This window comes from Gymnoscopelus microlampas, assembly GCF_963454915.1.
Source record: "Gymnoscopelus microlampas genome assembly, chromosome: 19".
NCBI lineage: Eukaryota > Metazoa > Chordata > Actinopteri > Myctophiformes > Myctophidae > Gymnoscopelus > Gymnoscopelus microlampas.
This window is the reverse complement of record NC_139956.1, coordinates 32,773,770-32,797,436: the sequence shown is the minus strand read 5'-3', so window position 1 is coordinate 32,797,436 and position 23,667 is coordinate 32,773,770. Positions and strand designations below refer to the sequence as shown.

Here is a 23,667-nt window from a genome sequence, read left to right as displayed (position 1 = left end):
TGCGTAAAATAGATGCATGATAGTAAGCCTACAGTACTTACTACTAACTAGAATAATGTGTTTCTACCTGTTATCAATGTCTGCTTTATGTCACACTGAAAAGGAGAGTCCATGAACGTGTTGATGACATTGTTACCCACAGTATGCATTATAGAATGGTCTTTGCACAAGTGCTTTTCTTGCACTGAATGACCTACCATAGTTGGAAGCAAGGCTATGGGAGGGTTGAGCAACACGGGAGCTTAAGAGTTTAGCCGGCAGTTGAAAGTATGCTTTAAACAAATCTACATGGATGGCAATTGGCCGTCACATGCACATTGGTTGGTAGTGTTACAGTATGAAACCTTTGTGCAGAGTTGTTGTTTTCAGGCCTTTTGACCATGAAAATATCACACAAAGCAGCTTTAACCCTTTGAAACCAGAGGCCTTCAAAAATAATGTTGTTGGACAATAATAGCTAAAGGTTACATTTTCCAATTTTAAACATATACCTAATTTGTCTCTTACATACCTCTAGTACTATGACCCAAAGAGAATGAAAAGGTGCAATTTGTTTCGTCTATATAGGTCTAAAATAACCAAACTTTTAGTCTTTAAGGTAGCAGGGAGGGTAATCAACTTTTCACCAACTGGCTTTATGATAGATAGATTTGCATCTCTGACTGGATTTGTGATCATCACTGAAGTTCTGCTTCTATGTCTTGGTGGCACCGCGACCCATGATGGACTTCTTAGTGTTTCTCTCAGGTTTCAAAAGTATCACATAACACTTTGGTCCAAACAGTGCCAGCAATAGACCAAAACTAGATGCTAAAATAGCAAATACCTCCACTACATCTGCATATTTGCCTGGAGAGCTGATATATGCTGGGATGAAGGCTATCCACACGGCACAGAAGATCAACATGCTGAAAGTGATTAACTTGGCTTCATTGAAGTTGTCTGGAAGATTCCTTGCCATGAATGCTAGGACAAAGCTGAGGAGTGCCAGTAAACCAATATAACCTAGTAAGACTGCAAAACCAACTGCTGATCCCACTTTACACTCATAGACTATCTTATCATTGTGGTATTGTGTGTTTTTATGAGGAGTTGGTGAGGCAGACAAAAGCCAGGCTGCGCAGATTATTGCCTGGATGGAAGTAAGTGCCAGAACTGTTCCTCTCTGCTGCATAGCACCGAAAAACTTCATAATGTCTGCACCGCCAGGCTTGGAGGATTTGAACACGGCCAACACCACCATAGTCTTTACCAGGATACACGAGACACACAGCACAAAGCTGATCCCAAATACTGCATGCCTCAGCTGACAAGTCCTGACTCTGGGACGACCAATGAACAGAAGTGAGCACAAGAAACACAGTTTGAGTGACAGCAAAAGTTGGAAGCTGAGTTCTGAGTTGTTGGCGCGCACCATGGGTGTGTCTCGATGATAGACGAAGATTCCCATGACAATGGCGCAGATAAGTGTGCCTAGCAATGAGATGGTTGTCAAGGAGATACCCAGGTCCTCATGGTAGGACAGGAACTCCCTCCTCTTAGGGACACACTGGTCATGCTGGGGATTGGACCAGAAATCCTCTGGACAACTGGTGCACTCTGCAGAATCTATCAACAACAGCAAGGTTAAAGAGACAGATAAGCAAGTATCGTCCTAAAGATAACCTATATTGTCATCCTACTATCCTTCTAATCCTACTATATCCTCCTAGCCTATCAATATGAATGTGGAAAGCTCTTGGAGTGAAGAAACCGATAATTGACATTTCCCATATTTAACCTGTCTCTGTGCTGTCGGTGGAAGTACCCTCCTCCATTGTTCTCCTCAATGGGTTGACCAATCGATTTGAAATTGCACACAGGCTTTGACCATCATATGCAGGGAGTGAAGAAGACAATTCTACCCCTCTCCCAAATGTAAGCTGTTAATTAGCATTTCTCTCACTCAATTAAACCACTTTCGGTGGAGATAGGGGTGAGAATCATCAATAAATCTACCGTATGCAGTATTGCAGTATGTTGCACACTCCTGTTGCGCATTGGACGTCGGTTGTGTTTGTTGTTGAGAAATAGTAAAACAACCACTTCTTCCTGTGACAGTATCTTACAATACATTTTAATAAATATAATATTTACCATTGAAGTCTGTTTGCGTACACATGTGCCCAAAGTGGCCGCTGATACCCAAAACTACATAGTGTGGCTTTAGCCTTCAAGTTCAAACCATTATTTCTGTGGACTTAAAATCATTGTTTTATTTGATGGCCTTTCTGCCCTGGTATTTGGCCTTTGTGCCATCAAAGAATTGACAACACCAAAGGCTAAGTGGCCTTGCCCTTAAAATGACGAAATTCCAGTACACATCCCGGTGCACGTGGTCATTCACATGCATTGTTTCATGCAGCTGGTTTGTATGTCGATCTGAAACTGATTATGTAACTTTACTACTCCTTTTAGAACATGTAGCATTATAGTATTGTGTTGTTGCCTGTGAGGCTTGTTTTTATATTTGTATTCATATTATATATAAATAAATATATTTTTTGGTCTAATTTTAGCATGTTCGAAATACAGCTTTCATCCATCCATCCATCCATCCATCCATCCATCCAAGTCTAAAGTCTGCACGTAGTTTGGGTGTGAACAACCCTGGGTATGGACCAGTAATATAAACTAACCTGTCTGATTGCTGACCTCTCCATCAGAACAAGCAATGCAGTCAAAGCAGCAGACGGGTTCTCCTTTCCTTCTGGCCACACGGGTTCCAGGGGAACAGCTCTCGCTGCACACTGACCGAGGAGGCTACAGAGGAAAGCAACAATGATCAATTTCAGTCTAAACTAAATCACATTCACACCATGAGCTCAAAATGAGTTATTTTAGAAAAGCTGAAATTACCTTTCGGGAGTCAAAGTTCCAGAAGATTCTGTCTTCGTTCAGGATGAGTTCTTCATCTCTGGAGGATGACTTCTTGACCACACCTACATTGCGAAACTTTGTGCTTCCATCAGGGAGCCACTCCCAGTTCATGACATCATAGATAGGTAAGGCGTCACCATTCTCATCAAATGATACACGATCACCAAATGATGTGGTGAAGTTGACCCTTTCCAGGTAATACACAAGCTAGAAATAGTGAAAAATCATAGAGGAGAGAGACTTTAGAAATATACTGTATGCAGTATACACTAGTTACATTGACAGGAAATGTTGCAATAACTAATGCGTGCGTGTGTGTGTGTGTGTGTGTGTGTGTGTGTGTGTGTGTGTGTGTGTGTGTGTGTGTGTGTGTGTGTGTGTGTGTGTGTGTGTGTGTGTGTGTGTGTGTGTGTGTGTGTGTGTGTGTGTGTGTGTGTGTGTGTGCGTGCGTGCAGCGGGTTACTAACTTTCTGGGCACTGAAAGGAGGTCTTAAAAAATAGGCCATCTCCAGCTCCAGAGAGGACATTGTTTTCTTAAAGACCCTTTTTTAAAATAAGACATACATTTTATAGCCGTAAAATTGTAGTACTTCTTGTTTTTAATGTCTGTTGCTGGGTGTTGTAATTGTGGAGTATATTTATTAATTGTCTTGAATGTATGTGTTGACCCGAGCAATACGATTTCCCCTTGTGGATAATATAGGATATCTAATCTACTCTAAAGGTGAAGACCTACCGCGCCGGCAATTTACGCTGTTGAAACACCTACTGTACATACTGGGGTCGGCTGCTTCAAATAATTATGAAGACGTGGGACTAATTATAATTATGAAGACAGCACAGCAAGTGAGTGCCGCAAGTCTGAACAGAATGCCGAACATATGATTACCACAGACCACCTTCAGAAGAACATAATTACCACCTGCCCCCTACAGACCACATTTAGAAGTTGACCTCTTTGACGTAGGACCATGCACAGGCATGCAGAGACGAGGGCATGATGATACTGAGCTGGCCATCTGATGATACACGAACAATCCTACTATGTCCATTTTTCTTGTTTTCACCAATGTCATTATTACATTTTAATTATTATTCTAACTTTGAATCAAACTACAAACATTACAGGTGAACTGTGAAGTAATGTCTCACCTGCCATGGTTGTATTGTCTGCAAACTGCCACAGCTGTGCCCTGTGAAAGGCCCTCCTCCTGGCACACATAGCAACATGTCATGGAGGGCATGGGCCAGAGCATACACAGCCTTGTACACATTATAGTCGGCCCTGAGGTCAGAGACATCCAGAAGTGTAGTTTCCGCTGTGCTTAGGTCCTCTTGTCCAGTACACACCCTTCCACCAGCTTCCACCCACTCTGATGGAAGGGGTGCAATTTCACACTGAAATGTGTGCTCCCAAAACTGCCTCACCTGGAGAAACAACAATGAAATACATAAAATCACAGAAATCGCAGCTTAAATACAACATTAAACAAAATACTCACTATGTTATCTTCATGGCTGTTGTCTGGGTCATTGTCAGGATGTATTTTTAACAAGAAGTCCTTGAGACCTGGCATCTCTCCACGACGGATGGCAAAACCCAGGGTGCCTCTTAAGTACGGCATGAAGTGAGGAGACCGGAGATTAAGGTCGTTCCACCAAGCTGCAGTGGCAGGTAAGATCCATTGCAGACCTGTCACATTCTGCTTTACCACCTATTGATTGTGTTGAAATAAATACATCATTAATTTAAACACACACACATACATATAATTATGCTACAGTACGATTGGTAAAAAAACAAACACTTTATGTGCAATGAATCTAGAATATATGAACATTTCACTTTTTTAATTATATTAAGGAAAAAGTGAACCATTCCACGTTATTCAATTTTTTTTGTTTATAGTTGAAGTGCAACTCTTGTTCATGTATGAAGGGACTTTACTTAAATGTAACTCATTCCAGATTCCTTAAAATTATGAAATTAACATGTATCATATAACACAAACCTCCTCCATGACATTATCCATATAGATCAAATATGCAAATGCAATGACCACACGAGCTGTGGATGTCTTCATCACAGTGACAATCCTCTGAAGTTTAGCCGGGTCATTGTGCCAGGGCAGAGCTTCTGAATAAGCCACACAACCCAGACCAGACTGGACCAGGTCAGACTGGAATAACAGGGCAGCATCGCGACCAGATTCATCATCACTAAACAGCACGCCTACCCAAGTCCACTCAAACCGCCTCATCATCTGGAGCATAGCTTGCACCTGAAAGAATGGAGGGATGAATACTAGGGTTAGATTATTCATCATCATCATCATCAGGAGCACAGATTCATAAATAGACAATATAGGCCTACAATACATAACAATATTCGTACAGACGTAGCAAAAGGCATGGCATGCGTTATTTGAACGGAGGAAGAACGTTTTTCAGAAAATCACCCAATTTATAATTACTTTTGGTTTATCAGATTGTAATAATACAATTTATTTCAACATAGATGGGTTAGAGTTCTTAAATTCTGCCCGAACCCGGCCCTAACCGACCCAACGTTTTCGGGCCGGGCCGGGCTGGGCCCACAATCCCGACCTTCCTAGCCCATGTTATTAAAGAAAAACGGGCAACAATGGCCGAAAATAGGCGATCGAAAATCGGTGAAAGTGGACGTTTTCAAGATGTTTTGGCAATTATCTATGGAACGGAAGGTCCAATCTGCTCAGTTCAAAGCTTGTTGAATGCGTGACTTTGAGGACATCGCGCACATGACACATTTTCGGGCTAAAAGTATGGTAATTGTTCGGGCCGAGCAAAGCCTAGGGCGGGCCCAGTAGGACCCAGTTAGGCCTGTTGAGAACTCTAAGATGGGTGAGTTGTATAGCTTAGTACTTTGGCAGATATTTCTGTCTAAAATTCATAATGCTAATATTATTGCACTCAAACAAAACGTAAAACTCATCCCCTACTCGTTCCATAAATTGCACAACCCCTGACTTCTCACCAGCTCTTTATATCTGCCATGCAGTAACCTTTGGAATTCTCGTGTTATTCACCCTAATATTACAAATGGCCTGTTTGTACTTATGGTTTTCACGCAACAGGTATTTTTCTAAATTCAACTCTTGTTTGAACTCTACATACATGTCACATGATGTCATACTATTAAGTTCACTTTTAGCACTTTCGCAAGAAATGTCTTTTCAACCTCTGTTCAACAGTTAGTTTCAACCAGTCAATGTTATTACATTTCTGAGTCAGCCAAAGACCATCCAGTATCTGCTTCACTTGTGAGACCCATGGTGACATACCGTATATATACAGCTGTGTTAAACAGGTTAAGCAGACAGTTGTACATTATTCGGCTCAATGTACTCTCTTTGCCTTCGATCAAGTCTCTTTTTAACTAAAATACAAATTGGGTACCTTCCCAACTCACCATACACCTTATAAATACAGGTACCTAGTTATTTCTACTTTTAGGATGCACTTGAGGAATTGTCATTTTGTGACATCATGTCTAGTGCAACATTTAATCAAATGTTCTACATTCACAAAGGAGGGCCAGTGACTTGTCACATAGTGGCAAGTCAACGAATCTCCTACACCAGTGGTTCTCAAACTTGTTCATGTCCAGGACCCCCAAAATGATATGTATTTGGCCGCACTATGAGCTTGTATATTTGCTATTTCTGAATAGCCAAAGTATAAAATATGGATAAAGTGATTACACAGATGCGTTCCCGGTTTGAATGAGTTAACAAGGGAGCCTGTGTTAAGTGGTCAGATGGGTGGGCCACATGCACTTTCAGAGCAAGTTTATTTTAATGATCAATCAATCGGTTCAAGTGTGTGGAACATGAACTAACAGACACCAACACATTCAATGTGTGTAGAAGTTAATTACCTGGAAGGCATTGCTTGGTATTGTTCTAAAGAAGGATGGAAACTGAGTCAGATCACTCAGACAGGAGCAAGCAGCATAGTAACTTACCTGGAAAAGGCACAAAACATCTGTTTTGTAACATACATCTTTATTATTATTATTATTACCCTTATTATTATTATTATTATTATTATTATGTTTTTTTTATGTCCCCTGCAAGCAAAGCATGTGAGCAGAGCGGGGAGTATATATACATAATGTTACGACCCCCTGTCTAGGGTAGGGAAGGTAACATAATAATGGAGGGCAACAGTAGTTTAAAAAATGAATTGCTTTTATTTTTATTTATTTTTATCAGAGACTTCAATCTCTTTTTGTCTTTTTTGTAAGTGCAAAATGACTTCAGGGTGCCGGTTTACAATGTAGCAAAAAGAACTGACTAATAAAGAAAATAACCCCTAACCTAAACCCCTAACCAAAAGAAAATATACAATTTATAAACGTACTTACTTAACTATAGAAAAACGGAAACAAATAGGAATTGGATAAACCAAACCAAAATTACCCCATACATGGTGAAAAATAGGTGAACACAACAAATTAATGAAATATACAATAGTAGGTGAAATAACTCCAACTCAATCATACAGACCAAGAATAAACGGAATCAACTCTGAGGTTGAACTGAATGCCAAACGTATCAAATCAAACAAAAAGGCAGAAGAACAGGCTGCATTGGTTGGGAGACCAGAGGGATCGAGTCTCTGCTGCTTTTGAAAGCTACTAGTCCCCGCTGCTGCCAGAGCAGAGTGAGGCTTTATAGGTGAGAGCTCCGGATCACAGCCAACCCCTGGCTAGGGCGTGGACAGGGGAGACGAATAAGAGCAGGGGAAAGGGCCAGAGGCTGGACATGTCAATCTGTATCACAGCCTGGATGCAGTCAGCCACTCCACTCACACCAGCAGCACACCCATTCTCACAGCATTCACACCATTCGCCACCTTATAAGGAATACAGAAAAGCAACAATATAGCCGACTAATAATCCAACAATATTCTAACTAATCATAATTATCCCAAAATAAACAAAATACAAATAATAATAATTAATGCAAATACAGAATAAGGCTGGCCGTAACACCTCCCTCCCTAACAAAAACTTCACCCCCAAAAGTTTCCACCATGACGGGCAAAACGAGAGAGACATAAACAAAGCCAAACTCACCATTTCAAGTTAAAAACAAATTGAGGTTGGTCTCCCTCAACCTCCAAAGGTGTGAATATGCTCAAATCAGTGATTGGAATAAACTGCAAAACACATGAGGTCCACCTCGCTGTTTTCTGTAACGTGGAGGGTGTATTACAAAGCCTGAGTGGCATACATGCATAAAAAACATTGGAATAATACAAACAGGACTACAAATGTATGTGAGGGTTAAAAGGGGTCTGTCAATACCGAAGAGATCAACGCTGGAGCAGCTCGGACAGTTTTAAGCCTTTTATTATTTAGGTGCAAGTATACAGAGTGACTGACGTTTCGGTCTTTCGACCTTCCTCAGAGTCATGCCAATACCCTTTTAACATATGACAACAACATTAAATTACTACGAATGTCTGTTGTGCAGGTGCCACACGTTATTCCAACCAGTTCCCTTCCCCTCCATCAGGCGCCCCGGCAGTCATGGGGGAGGCGGTATAGTGACCAGGATTACTACATGTTTTTGTGAGGGTATTAACTACCCTGGGAGACACGGGGAGAACATGCAAACTCCACACAGAGTAGGCCCTTTCTCCAACCCCACCTAGGGTATGGGCGCTGATGACGCGGAGGAGAAGACACGCCCCCAGCGCCCACAGCGTCCCCGGCGGGAATCGAACCCAGGACCTTCTTGCTGTGAGGCGACAGCGCTACCAACTGCGCCACCGTGCCCCCGAAAACCACATATTTAAGCCATTGTTTTCAGGGAATAAATTTTTATTTATTTATTTAACCTTTATTTAACCAGTAAAACACATTGAGACAGAGTCTCTTTTACAAGTGGGAACTGGCCAAGGGGCAGATTAAAAATTTCACATCACTGCTAAAACAAACAGTACAAATCAGTACAACAGTAATATTAATACATCAGCGTGTACACTCATAAAGCAGGTCCAAAAGACAAAACTGAGACGGGCGTGTTTCCAAAAATTAAGAAGACACAATCAATCTACACACAAAGGGGAGGAAGGGGGTACGAAGTTTACTCGAGTGGGAATAAATCGAATACACGATTACTGAGTGGGTAATAAAGGGACTCAAAGAGGACACGAGTGGATAAGGGACATGAAGGTTCTTCTGTCATGTGTGCCCTCACTAACTCTGGTCTATAGATAAGGCTGCACACCTCCCGATTTCTTCCCACTTACTTACAATGCAACAGTAAACTCCATGTGTTTAGGCCATTTCACAGTGGTTGCAATGAGCTCAAAAACAAAGTACAAATCAGTTTTCTGTCTCTTCGAAAAGTGGTACCAACGAAATATGCTTACTGATGTCGAACGTTTCAGGAGTGGCGGAGGTACGTCCAGAAGCACCAGCTTTAGGCTGAGGGGCAGGTGACCCGTCAAACTTTAAGGCCTACTCTGCAACTCACCAGGATCCCCTTATCAGTAAGCTGTCGTTCTACACACAACCTTAATTGGGCCTTGTTGGCACCTGTTGGGACAGACATTTTAGCAATCACTCTTAACTCTGCTTAGACATAGTCATTTTAGTTTTGCCAGTTTACGAATGGCAAAACCAGCATACTAAACAAAAAGGTTACAAAGGCTGGAGGACAAGAGGGTTTACAGATACATCTGACACTGGGATGGGCCAAACTGAGGGCTATAGATTTCCTACACAGGTCGGTACAATGAATCAAACTTCTAACACAGATGCATTGTGGCTCCGACCTTTTGAAAACCTGCTCCACACTCCATTCACAACCTGCCCTCTCTGCTCACAGGCTCTGCTGCAAGTAAATGTGTTTCAAACTTAAACATCCCCTTTTAATAATTTTGTCAAAGTTATTTCATAAATAAAATGAAATATTTCACATTAAAAACAGTAATAAAAAAACAACATTTATGAAGTAGTGAAAATAGCAGATCTGCAAGCTCGCAACGTGGCACGAAGTGACGCGTTGTGAGCTTGTAGATTTGCTATTTTCACTAATTTAGGTCCCAGGCAAATATTGCCCAAATATTGCCCGGGAAAATTGAGCAAAAAGGTTTGGGAACCACTGGTGTAAATAGCCAAAACACCAAAATTAAGCATACAAAATAGGTTATGGTAAAATGGGATTCAAGTGAGAGACTTACCATGGGCACTCTGTACAAACCTAACATTCTAGAGATGCCAATAGAACTTTTTGAGTCAGAAGGACCCACAATTCCCAGCACTGGAGGGGACCCGAGACAGCTCTCATCCAGCGTAAACTGCTCCTCTCTCCGACTGATCAGTGACAACGCTGCACGGAATGTAACTCCAAGTGTGATACAGGTATCATAGATACTGTATCCCAGAGTCACATTGGGTAGAAGTCTGGGGTTTCTGTTGATCTCATTGATGGCAAAAGCCATGATCTGGGCCAGTCTGAACCCTTCAGCCACAAAACTAACAGACACAATTCCACTGTAAGGGCGCAGTCACACCAAACTAGAATTTTACCTACAGTATGAGGGCGGATTCTGCCAATTATTTTCAATGGCAACGGAGCAGTTTGTTGCCATGTTGCGCGGATTTCATCAAACAAAGTAACGTGTTTAATAGTGAGTCTGTAGGTTTTAAAATATTGAACCAATGAAAAGTATAAAGAGCTTGTGAGTAATAACTACATTGGACCAATTGGAAACATGTTATTTTTTTCAATATCCTAAAAAGTCATGGTTTTGGATATGCAAGGTTTCATCCCGACAGTGACAATAGTGTCTCTGTAGAAATGTAATCCTGGTACTATCTATCAAAACAAGGTCTGTGTTGCTTACTTGCTATTGTATTTGTGATACTCACCCATAGCAAGTGGGCTCCTGTTGCTTGGAGGTAAAAGACAGTTCAGGGAAGACAGAGGAGAAGTGGAATGGAAACAAACCACCCAGAACAAAGTCACCAGCCTTGTAAAATCTGTTGAGGTTAAACTCTGCCTGTAACTCACATGAAGAGGAAGGTGAGGAAGACAAGAGAGAGAAGGACAAGAACAATATCAAGGTCAAGTACATGTATGAAAGCAGGTGTATGTCTAGAGAAGCCCTCATGACTGTCCTCTGTCTAACACCCCCCCCTCTCTCTAAATCCATTGTCCAGTTGTTAAGTTTTATACACAGAGCTGTGCCATCCCCACTGCCACCTTATGCCACTACGTAATCTTTTACAACACCCATCTGGGCAGAGGCAGAAGTAAGAGGCAGGGCTTAATATACATTAGCAATGCTTTCATATCAAAATAATTGCATGTGTAATGTGTCAATGGCACTATCTTACCAGGGTCTACATTGGCAACTTTTCACCCATTGTTGTTCTTAGGTTGTTGTTCTATTGTTGTTCTTATAGGCCTATATACTGTATACATACACTGGCGCCTAAACCATGGAGCCAGAGAGAGCATGTGCTCCCCCAAGCTACAATTGCCCGTTGCCTCCCCCCCTCCTGCGGCAAATAGCAGATCTACAAGCCCGAGCTTGTGACCCCCCCCACAGGGGTCCCCGGCAAGTTTTACACTTTTACACAGATCTTCGATTTTCAGCAGAAAACGGGCGATACCTTCGGAACGGAGGGTTGGCGAGGCACACACGGTGGTGCCGGCTACGGGTCGCTCCCCGGGACAACTGCTGCCGAAACACTGAGGTATCAGAGTCACCAAGGTATAGTTATTAACCATAACTATAAGAAAAAACAATAGCAATAATGACCAACAAAATTACATTTCTGCAATTTATCGGCAGCCATATTGGAAAATATGCCGCCATATTGGAACCTAATAATCGCGCAAAGACACCCAACGTAATATTTTAAGTTGTGTTTTATTATTGTAACGCCCAAACCACACCTATGCATAATGTAACGGGTGCCGCAGGTGTTCTAGGGATAAGGCTGGTGTCCGAAGATAGCAACCTTTGCACGGGAACGGCCCTTGCGCAATGCTAAATCCCCAAATAGTGGTATAGGATCTTCTGCCGCAAATAGAGCTCGGTTGGTATATTATCCCTCTGACGCAGTGGGTAATTCACACCGTGCTCCCGCGTTGTCTAGATACAAAGTGATCTCGTGCCGATTTTACATGTGGGGATGTGTCGGTCTTACAATTTGGTATGGTTAGTAGAACATCTAGGCGTTACATTAATAAAACCAATCAGCGTGCCAGATCCAAGCAATATATCGTTTAATATATATGTGTCAATAATATGTGTTGACAAATGTTGGGCACACAAATATTTTATTTGAGGTTTAGCGGTAGCACTATTGATTTTGCATGGAGAATAAGGCATTCTAATAACATATACGAAAGGTTTGAGGCATATAAGTCTGCTTCCGAGCAGACGTGACGTGAGATTGAGTGTACGTCCACCACGATTCACGGACAAGAAATGACCACACTCTTAACCTGGGAAGTTGCGTATATGCGCATAAGTACAAAATATGTGCTGACCCGAGTATAGTGAATGAAGCCCAATGTGTTTATAAGATTTAATGTGTCAAGATGTTTGTGTTATATGTTGTAATCAATGTGTCACATCAGTGAGGGATAGAGAGGGGTATTGTGGTGCCAACCCCCTCTCCATTTCCTCATGTAAGTGAGTATAGGTTTGGTGTTTGGTTAGAATGTTCATAGTAATATACATGATGACTAATCCTTCCGATCTGAAGCCCACAAGGTTATTATAATACTGTAGTTTATTTTAATATATCTACATTTGGGGTATTTTGTATTAAAAACATTTTGGTGTATGGTTGCCTATCCCTGTCTGTATTATAACACTGTACAAATATAGACCTGGCTACAGTAGTTGTAAACATGGCACACCTGTGTCCTTGTTAATTAACATCAGCATGTTTTGAAGGGTCAGGTCTAGACTCAATCTTCTCATTGGACCTTAAAATTAATTATCTTCCAACAGTGCACCTGTTGAGCCACTATTTCATCACCCCTGGGCCAGATGTCATCACTGGGAATCACACACCTGCCCTTGCTTGCCCAGCTCACGTTTAATTTGTACCCACCTGGGTATAGTCAGTTGTTGTCAGACGGTCGGAGATGTGTGCCTACCGATATGTCTGGACACTTCTGAATGCAAGATAGTTGCAAGAGCACCAGCGAGAACACAAAGCTACGCCCACTGCTTTAGAAACTAATCATGTCACCACCCCAATGTGAAGGACCAGCCCTAAAACCTTTTGATTGGTTCTGCAATGCAGTTTAATTTTTTTTTTAAACTCACTGATTGTGCCCACCCAGTTTTAGCAATGAAAGCTGAGAGATTGCATCATTCTCTAGTTGAGTGAAGGGTTTAGAGACCCGCTAGTAATTTTCCAGGTGCTGGAGCTCAAAAACAAACTGTTCCTCTATGGGGCACAAGAGGGTGACATTGACTGTTGTAGGTTACTTATGTTGTAAAAAAAATTATGGTGTTCTAAAAAACAAGTAAAACAATAAATAGTTAATGTAACCCTGGTGAGAGAGTGTGATTGACACATTATGGGTTTCTCAAAGTGGATGTCGTGATGCAAGTCCGTGGGTGCCGCCGGAGCCGGAATACTTTGATAATATTATTTGGGATTTATCAGCTTAACGGTTAAAGTGATGAATTCCAAATAAAATCATCAAGGGGTGTCAAACTCGTTTCGTGGTGAGGGCCGCATTGTGCGAAAGGTGACTTGATGAGTGCCACAACCAATTGCGCGGACACACATAAATGCGTTCACTTACACAGTTGGCACTTGGCTTTTTTTTTTACAGCCTTCTGTGTCAGTCACTGCAATAAATACTGTATATCACTTTACACATTTTGTTTATCAAATGTATTAAGAAGAATAGCTACTTTAGTTATTGGTATTACAGTTGTGCTACAAGAAATTGGTATGAGTGGTGAAACGAACAATGCAATTTTTGTTTAAGGAGACGCGATAAACCATTTTAAAATAGAGGAATTACATCTCAAAATTAAATTGAATCAAATTGAATCAAAACACAACATTTTTGTCCAAAACTCAACACAAATGGGTGCACATTATCTCTGGGGTCATGTGATCAAGATGTATCGGTCTGATCTTTCTGACTCCATTTCAATTGGCTATGGCAAAATGTCAGGCTATGGCAAAATGTCAGGGTCTGGGTAGGCAAGCAACCCGGCCTGCTAATTGTTCTCTTATAACAATCAGAACCATACAATCGTATGTCTGAGTTATATTAAAGAAAAAAGGTCCTCTACCTGCGTAATTATTTATACTGTAATTATTTATACTGTAAACAAACTGTAATGCAGACCAAAAAGAAACTGGTGCTTTTGAAATTAAATTGAGACCTTGTATCTGACCCAATCTCAATCAAACAAAATACTAATTCAAATAAATTACAAAATCAGTACACTTCAAAATACAAATGAAAAATCTAACTCTGATCTTTAGTCCTGTAATGCAAAGTTATTTTAAATGTCTCCAATGAGTATAGTTTCCCAAAATTCAAAAGTAATCCAACAAATATTCTATCTTCTATTTTGGAAAATCCAGTAATCCGCAAAGTCAGCAAATAATAAGGCATTACATTGCATAAAAAAGGGGAACAAATATATTCCTCACCCAACCTTCAAGTCAGGAGGCCACAGCGGGTTCCTTTGTCCAAAAGCTCTGAATTGATTCAGATATAAACCCTCAGAAATGTTTCTCGACCAAACTTCTCTCCTTCCAGATCCCAAAGTTCTCCGGCCCCACTACTCAGTGGTTTATCAATTCCTGATTTTGGTTTACAGGCTTACAAGAGTCTCTTTCTCAAACACCACCAAACACTCTTTTTTGAATACCTAAAATGGAACCCCTGGCCACCTCACTTCCTGTACTCTTATCTGTTCCTGGTACCTCACTTCCTGTGGAACTTTCCACAGTGATCACTTCCTGGAACTTTTGCTACATGTGCTGCTTTTTCCCCACAGCTCCCCCTATGCGTGAACCATGTCAACAGAAAATGAATGGCCATAATCAACTTACACAAAACAAAAACATAAATCCGTACACTACATTTAGGTGTTAAATATTCAACCATATTTAAACCAATATATTCCCTTGTTTATTTTCTTTCAATACACATGGACAGGAAATAGATTATTGCACACATTTATGTGGCAGTGTCACACTCTGGCAGCCATAGACTTTACACAGGTAGGCGCGCGCGAGACAGAGAGGTGCCGAGTGGCCTGCAACGAGCAGCGAGGGGGGTTTGGGGAGGGGGATGGTGACGGCGGCATAAGAGGTAGAATGAACATATTTTTCAGAAAATCATGTGGGGGCCGCAGTGGACCCCTTTCAGAGCCGCATGCGACCTCGAAAGTGCGAGTTTGACACCCCTGGTCAACCCATTAAAAACTGGAAAGTTCTTTTAGATTTGAGCTAAACAGCATCACAAATACATCTCATTTTGGGGGTCCTTGACATGAAAAAGGTTTGTGAACCACTGATATTATAGCAACATATGTTTTTTTTTTTAAACTGACATTTGTATAACCCCCCAGAAGCAAAGATTTGAGTAAAAGAATGTCACTTTAAAAATATAAATACACATTTTCACGATTTTTCAAAAATAGCAGATCTACAAGCTCATAGCGCAGCACTCGGTGCCGTGCTATGAGCTTGTAGCACGCGCTATAGCATTATAGCACACACTCAACATGGTAAGCCCTGCCTCTACTGCCTCTGGCCAGATGGTGTTGTGAAAGATGATCTAATGCCATAAGGTGGCACAGGGGATGGCACAGCGTTGTGTATAAAATGTAGCAACTGGACAATGGCTTTAGGAAGGGAGTGGGGTGTTAGACAGAGGAGGACAGTCATGAGGGCTTCTCTAGACAAGCACCTGCTTTCATACATGTACTTGTACATGATATTGTTCTCTTCATCCTCTGCTTTGTCTTCCTCACCTTCCTCTTCTTGTGTGTTACAGGAACAGGTTAATGTCAACACATTTGTCAAGGTTGGAGACTTGGTTCTGGGTGGCTTGTTTTATATCCACCTCTCCTCTGTACCCCCTGAGTTGTCTTTCACCTCCAAGCAACAGGAGTCCACATGCTATGAGTGAGTATCACAAATACAATAGCAAGTAAGATAATGGCTAACTTATTTTGACAGATAGTACCATTAGGATTAGTTGATGTTGTATATTTCTACGAAAATAAATATGGTTACAGTGGGATTTTGTGCGTTAGATTCGATGTCAGTGGCTTCAGGTCTGCACAGACCATGGCGTTTGCCATTCAGGAGGTCAATATAAACACCAGCCTGCTGCCCAATGTGACTCTGGGGTATAGTATCTATGATACCTGTCAGACGCTTGGAGTTACATTCCGTGCAGCGTTGTCATTGGTCACTGGGAGAGAGGATCACTTTCAGTTGGATGAGAGCTGTGTCGGCTCCCCTCCAGTGCTGGGAATTGTGGGTGCTTCTACCTCAACAAGTTCTATGGCTATTGCTAACATGATTGGTTTATACAGAGTGCCCCAGGTAAGTTTCATAATTCAACCCCCTTTTACAATTACCTATATGCTTAATGTTGGTTATATTTTACAAATCTATAATATGATAAACAATGCATTATTTTGTCTTTTTACAGTTTGAAAGACATAGAACATATTGTCACTGTCGTGCAGAAACCTCATATCTCCATATTTCAACATTTTATGTGTCTCCGTAAATAAATACCATACAGTAGCAAAAAATAGCCAATCTATAATACAAGCTCACAACGCCTTGTTGATGAGCTATTTCTTTTATTTTAAATACATTTAAATACAAGTAAAAGTGAAAGTGTTTCTGTGGGTTTTATGACTATTGAACCAATGTATTAACAAGTGCTTGTGACTAAATAATAACTACATTGGAACCACTGGAACACATCTTTTCCCCCTATTTCCTGTAACGTAATAGTTTTGGACATAAGAGGTTTCCACCTGACAGCGATGATGTTTACTTTCAGCTAGACTGAGCAGGCACATTTTGAACGGAGCGTGGCACATGGGTTTTCAATAGGTTGGAGCACAACACATCTGTGTTGGAGGTGTGATTCTTTGCCCTGGACTTGAGAGTAGGAATCCTATACGGCCCTCAAACGGGCCTATTTCATGGTTTTTAATATAAAGTAGTGGGGAATAAACTATTTGGCGTGATATCCAGGATGTATTAGGCTGTAACATTGCAACATTAAACCTTAGAGAGAGAGAGAGAGAGAGAGAGAGAGAGAGAGAGAGAGAGAGAGAGAGAGGATTATACCAAAGGATGTATTGTTATGCTCTCATATGCTCATATTCTCTGTTTGCAGGGGACATGTGTTAAATATTTGAGTATATTAGATAACAGATGTGTTGTACCTTTTGTAGGTAAGTTACTATGCCACCTGCTCCTGCCTGAGTGACCGTAACCAGTTCCCCTCTTTCTTCAGAACAATCCCAAGTGACGCCTTCCAGGTGAATTTCTATTGTGGTTCTCTAATGGTTACTAGTGGTTCTCACACTTTTATCATGTCAAGGACCCCCAACATTAATATGTATTTATTTTGGCCATGGACCCCCATCTGAAAATGATTTGTGCTAGGGACCACCTACAATATTTGTGTTGGTAAAATGTTTCCATTTTACCAACGATTTGGTTTTGTTTGGAAGATTTTGTTTGGAAAATAGCCGATCTAAAAGCTCACAACATTGTGTGCATGTAGATCGGCTAGTATTACTGCTGGTGATGGTCTCTATATTTACAGCAACAAAAGAGAATGATTAGACCTTTTCTATTGTGGAATCTGTGTAGAAGATGCACCGATTCACTATGTGAATAATCTAGCCTATATGCACTTATCCCTCCATTATATCCAATCAGGTGCAAGCTATGCTCCAGATTATGAGGCGGTTCAGGTGGACCTGGGTAGGAATGCTGTATCTTGATAATGACTATGGACACAGTGCTGCCAGATCCTTCCAGTCTGAGCTGGACCGCTCTGGGTTGGCTTGTCTGGCATACGTGGAGGTCGTGCCCATGGTCACTGACCCGGCTGGACTTCAGAGGATTGTCACAATGATGAAGAAATCCACAGCTCGTGTTGTCATTGCATTTGTATCACGGAGAAATATGGCTAAACTCCTGGTGGAGGTTTGGTTAAAGATTTATGATGCATTCATAATTATAAGGAATATTAAGTGAGCTACACTGAAGGGAACACATTCTTTCAGAATAAGAAAATAGGTTACATTTTTAAAGCATTTTTATGCAATGCAATTTAATCACTTTTTTCTAGGTTCATCAATGTAAATGCTCAATTGTGTTTTTGTTTTTTTTGCTCTTGTTGTTATTTTGCTTTTGCTTTTGATTCCAGTACTCTGTGCACAATAAGCAAACAGATAATCACACCAATCACACATCTCACTGTATGTCGGTGAACCAATGAAAAGTATTAACAAGAGCTTGTGACAAAAAATAACTACATCCATTGGAAAGCAAGTTATTTGTATACCATTTCTTGAACGGTTTTGGACATACAAGGTACCTGTCCGACAGTAACAATATGTATTTTGTTCAACACAATAGGTGGTAAAGCAGAATGCAACGGGTCTGCAATGGATGGCCAGTGAATCCTGGACGACATATACTGGACTCCACACTCCTGACTTCATGCCCTACCTGAGAGGCACTTTGGGCATTGACATCCGTCGTGGAGAGATACCAGGTCTCAAGGACTTCATGCTAAAAATACATCCTGACAATGACCCAGACAACAGTCGTGAAAATACCATAGTGAGTCTCTTGTTTCATTTAGTATTTAAGCTGCAATTTCAAAGTTTGATTGATCGATTGAATACTTTATTAACAGATTTGCAAATAGTACAGTCAGTGGTACGATTATATGGTGCTAGTTACCTTGCCATGATGTACTCCAAAGGTGGACTATAAATACAAAATAATTGTTCCATTGATTAGAAATGGATAATTCAAAATATGCTCTTCATTGACTTGACATTGTACGCTGAAACAACCCTCAAAGTCAATATTTTAGCACATACACAAACGCAAACAGACAATATAGAATATCACACAACCCAGTACTGTTTTTTTTTTTAAATACAAATGTTAACAAACTGTAAATGTTTTGCTATCTTTATGAAGAAGAAAATCCGGATTGGAGCAGCGGATCCGGATCTTCAAATAGTAAAATCAGCAGGAAGTTGACATTTGTATAAAAAAAACAGTACTGGGTTTGGTGATGTTTTATATTATCTGAATCTTTGAATTGATTGAATTGTTTGATTGAATATTTTATTAGGCAGAAATGTAAATAACAGTTACAGTTAAAACACTTTGTCTAAAAGGTTGCACCAACAGTTCAATATTATCACAAAATACAGACAAAAAACACTATATGTACAGAGTCGGGGGAAATAAAAGGGGGGGGGGGGGAGTCAAAGGAGGGGGGGGGGTGCTCGTCTGTCTAAGGGAGAAGTGGTACTACTTCCCCCTTTGGCCTCCTGAAAGGTGAATTTTCAGGGCTGTTATAAAGGAAGCTGATCTGCATTTTTTGAGGGATGGGGTCAGACTATTCCACACCTGGGTGGCAGTGCTGTAGAAGAAGCTTTGTCTGTGTTCATTTACGTGCTAAAAGAGTGACTTTGAGACCTGCTTTACCGTACAATGTAAGTCAATGAGGAGCATATTTTGAATTATCAATTTCTAATCAATGGAGCAATTATTTTTGATTTCTTGTCCATCTTTGGAGTTACATCATGGCAAGGTGACTACACAACCCAAACCTCTACCAAAGTGGTCTTGCCCTTTAAGGTTAGACGTTAATCAGACCAGTTACCATTTGCAGACAGGTGCTCTTTTATGGCGGTTTTGAAGGAGGGTAAGGAGTCACACGTTTTGATGTCTGTCGGTAGGGCATTCCACATTCTGGTGGCATAGCAGTAGAATGAATTTGACCCAATTTTAAAGGTTTATTTTTTATCTAAGTCTTTACTTGTTTCTTCAGGTGAGGCAGTTTTGGGAGATCACATTTCAGTGTAAATTTGCACCCCTTCCATCAGAGTGGGTGGATGCTGGTGGAGGGGTGTGTACTGGACAAGAAGACCTAGCAACAGCAGAAACTACACTATTGGATGTGTCCGACCTCAGACCAGAGTATAATGTGTACAAGGCTGTGTATGCTCTGGCCCATGCCCTCCATGACATGTTGCAGTGTGTGCCAGGAAGAGGGCCTTTCACTGGGCACAGCTGTGCCAGTTTGCAGACAATACAGCCATGGCAGGTGTGACATTAATTCACAGTTTACCTGCCGTGTTAAGTGGTCAGCAGGGTGGGCCATGTGCATTTTCAGAGCATGTTTATCGTAATCATTATTTTAATAGTTATAAATATTTTATATCAAAAATGTTAATGCTGTTTAAGTGTTAAACGCATCTTTGTTTGCCAATTATTTGGGGGACCACGTGCAATATCCCCATGGCCTGCCAGTGGACCCTGGCCCACAGGTTGGGAAACAGCTGCTATAGTGAATATTGTATACAGTAAGATTTTATTTATTCATTCATTCATTCTTTCTTCATCATTTTCCTCATCACAATTTCTAGATTGTGCATTACCTGCAAAAGGTCAACTTCACCACATCATTTGGTGATCGTGTATCATTTGATGAGAATGGTGACGCTTTACCTATCTATGATGTCATGAACTGGGTGTGGCTCCCTGACGGAAGTACAAAGGTTCACAACGTAGGTGTGGTCAAGGAAACCACCTCCGGAGGTGTAATACTCATCCTTGATGAAGACAGAATCTTCTGGAACTTTGATTCCACAAAGGTGACTTTGGCTTTCTAAAATAACTCATGATGTGAAATTTAGTTTAGACTAAATTGATCATTGTTGCTTTCCTCTGTAGCCTCCTCAGTCAGTGTGCAGTGAGAGCTGTTCCCCTGGAACCCGTGTGGCCAGAAGGAAAGGACAACCTGTCTGCTGCTTTGACTGCATTGCTTGTTCTGATGGAGAGATTAGCAATGAGACCGGTTGGTTTACATATAAGTCCATATCCGGGGATAGTGGGTCTGCTACTTTGTAATATTGAGGCTACTATCTGCCTGTGTGTTTGTGCGCTGTGTGTGTGTGTGTGTGTGTGTGTGTGTGTGTGTGTGTGTGTGTGTGTGTGTGTGTGTGTGTGTGTGTGTGTGTGTGTGTGCACGCTCCAAGATTTGCTGACTGTACATTTTTGTGTCCTTGTATCATGTCTTGTATGTCGACATAAATTATTAAATGTGTGGTCAGGGCCAAAAAAGGAAAGAAACGGGGTAGCAGGCATTTTGTAGGAAAGCACTTCACGTGTTGTTTGATCTTTATGTGCTGAATCCATTTCAGCTGCATGGCAAGCTGTAAAAGTCACTTTCTGATCATAAATTGCCTAAATGTCATAATTGTCATGGCAAGAGAGTATGCTTTGCCCCCTGTCCGTCTGTCCGTCCGTGTGTCCTGTCCGTCTGCGGACAGCTAATTTCCGGCACCGTTGGCCCGGTCGCTGCGAAACTGTGCACACACACTCCCTGGATGCCAATTCAGAACCTCTGCCCCAAATGTTTCACATGGCCCTATTATAGCGCCACCAGGAGGCCGATTTGTGCAAACACATTTGTTTATATTACTCCTACAGATGTTATCCAACCGTCATGCAAATCGGTACACAGTGTCTATATAGTCATGTGATCAACCCAGATGTGTCCGATTTTCCACCCTTTTCACATCTTTTAGGAACAAAATGCCTCAAATCATGAATGCAGTGTCCGATTGCCATGAAAGGCCCTCTGTATAATTAGCACAAATGATGCAACAATTACTTATAAACCAGGACATGGTTACATTTATTTATTTTAATCAACTTAGAAAGATGAATGCAATGATTTCCAAGGGAATTTTTTTGTTTTGTTTGTTTGGCCATGGCTTTTGTGCCACCTGCTTGTAGCCATGCGCAGGGGAAGTTAATGGGTTATCGCCCCAGGCCCATGCTACATCCATCCACAAAGTTTAATTTATAATTTTTATCCCTCGATTTTGTAACCCTTTTTTCACCCGGTGCCAATTTGCTAAGTGATCCTGGGCACTACACACACACATCGATCCACAAAGTTAAATGCAAGTCATCCCAGGAGTGTTCCTGCATAGACTAAAGACAATCCATTGGAGCAATTGAAAAAGAAGTGGGGCCCTTATTATTTCAATGGTGGTAGATTCTTGGTAGATGGTAGATTCTGATTTGGAACAAATTGAACTTTCAAAAAATGCAGTATGCCAACTTTTCCTCAAACATTCCTGTGACATGATTTAGAAGTTGCAGTCCTGACCTGACCTAGGTACAGCATGCTAATACAGCTAGCCCTGGTCCGTTAGTGAACTCACTAACGCTCTGGACCAGGGCTACTATAAAGTGGAGATTACAGTTAGACAATTGGAAACACCTAATCAATTAACCATGGCACTGTTCCCATGATTCTCTCCCCCAATCCCCACAGACAGTGGTTTTAATCAAGTGAGAGTTCACAGAACTGCTAATAAACAGCTTACATTTGTGAAAAGTGTAGAATTGTCCTGTCCTTCCCTGCATATGATGGGTTATAGTAGGATAGTAGGATTTAGCAATGCACGTTATCGTTAGGATAATACTTATCTGTCTCTTTAACCTTGACGTTTATGTTAGACTCTGCAGAGTGCACCAGTTGTCCAGAGGACCTCTGGTCCAGTCCCCAGCGTGACCACTGTGTACCAAAGAGCGTTGAGTTCCTCTCCTACCTTGAGGCCCTGGGTATCTCCTTGACAGCCATCTCATTGCTAGGCACACTTATCTCTGCCATTGTCCTGGGAATCTTCGTCTATCATAAAGACACACCCATGGTGCGCGCCAACAACTCAGAACTCAGCTTTCAACTTTTGCTGTCACTTAAACTGTGTTTCTTGTGCTCACTTCTGTTCATTGGCCGTCCCAGGCTTAGGACTTGTCAGCTGAGACATGCAGTATTTGGGATCAGCTTTGTGCTTTGTGTCTCGTGTATCCTGGTAAAAACTATGGTGGTAATAGCCGTGTTCAAGGCCTCCAAGCCTGGCGGTGCAGACATTATGAAGTTTTTCGGTGCTATGCAGCAGAGAGGAATAGTTCTGACTCTTACTTCCATCCAGGTAATAATCTGCATAGCCTGGCTTGTATCTGCCTCGCCAACTCCTCGTAAAAACACACAATACCTCAGTGATACGATAGTTTATGAGTGTGATGTGGGATCAACAGTTGGTTTTGCAGTCTTACTAGGTTATATTGGTTTTCTGGCACTCCTCAGCTTTTTCCTAGCGTTCATGGCAAGGAATCTTCCAGACAACTTCAATGAAGCCAAGTATATCACTTTCAGCATGTTGATCTTCTGTGCCGTGTGGATAGCCTTCATCCCAGCATATATCAGCTCTCCAGGCAAATATGCAGATGTAGTGGAGGTATTTGCTATTTTGGCATCTAGTTTTGGCCTTTTGGTGGCGCTGTTTGGACCAAAGTGTTATATAATAATTTTGAAACCTGAGAAAAACACTAAGAAGTCCATCATGGGTCATGGTGCCACCAAGACGTAG

At 41.4% G+C, this 23,667-nt stretch overlaps 2 protein-coding genes across 2 annotated transcripts; one reads left to right on the top strand and one right to left on the bottom strand.

The window, feature by feature from the left end:
• Nucleotides 1-694: 694 nt before the first annotated feature.
• LOC311034476 (extracellular calcium-sensing receptor-like) lies at nt 695-10,422 on the bottom strand (the record flags this gene model as incomplete). Its single annotated transcript, XM_084042358.1, has 8 exons — nt 10,159-10,422; nt 6,839-6,925; nt 4,932-5,201; nt 4,422-4,634; nt 4,072-4,347; nt 2,899-3,126; nt 2,679-2,802; nt 695-1,608 (listed from the first exon to the last, which is right to left on the bottom strand). The coding sequence occupies exons 1-8, from the start codon at nt 10,417-10,419 to the stop codon at nt 695-697; spliced, it is 2,373 nt and encodes a 790-aa protein (XP_083898484.1). The 5' UTR covers nt 10,420-10,422.
• Nucleotides 10,423-16,279: 5,857 nt separating this feature from the next.
• LOC311034475 (extracellular calcium-sensing receptor-like) lies at nt 16,280-23,667 on the top strand (the record flags this gene model as incomplete). The annotated part of the gene is made up of 8 exons (XM_084042357.1): nt 16,280-16,540; nt 17,413-17,499; nt 17,906-18,175; nt 18,611-18,749; nt 20,104-20,216; nt 20,647-20,874; nt 20,954-21,077; nt 22,754-23,667. 8 exons carry the CDS (start codon nt 16,280-16,282, stop codon nt 23,665-23,667), a joined length of 2,136 nt encoding a protein of 711 aa, XP_083898483.1.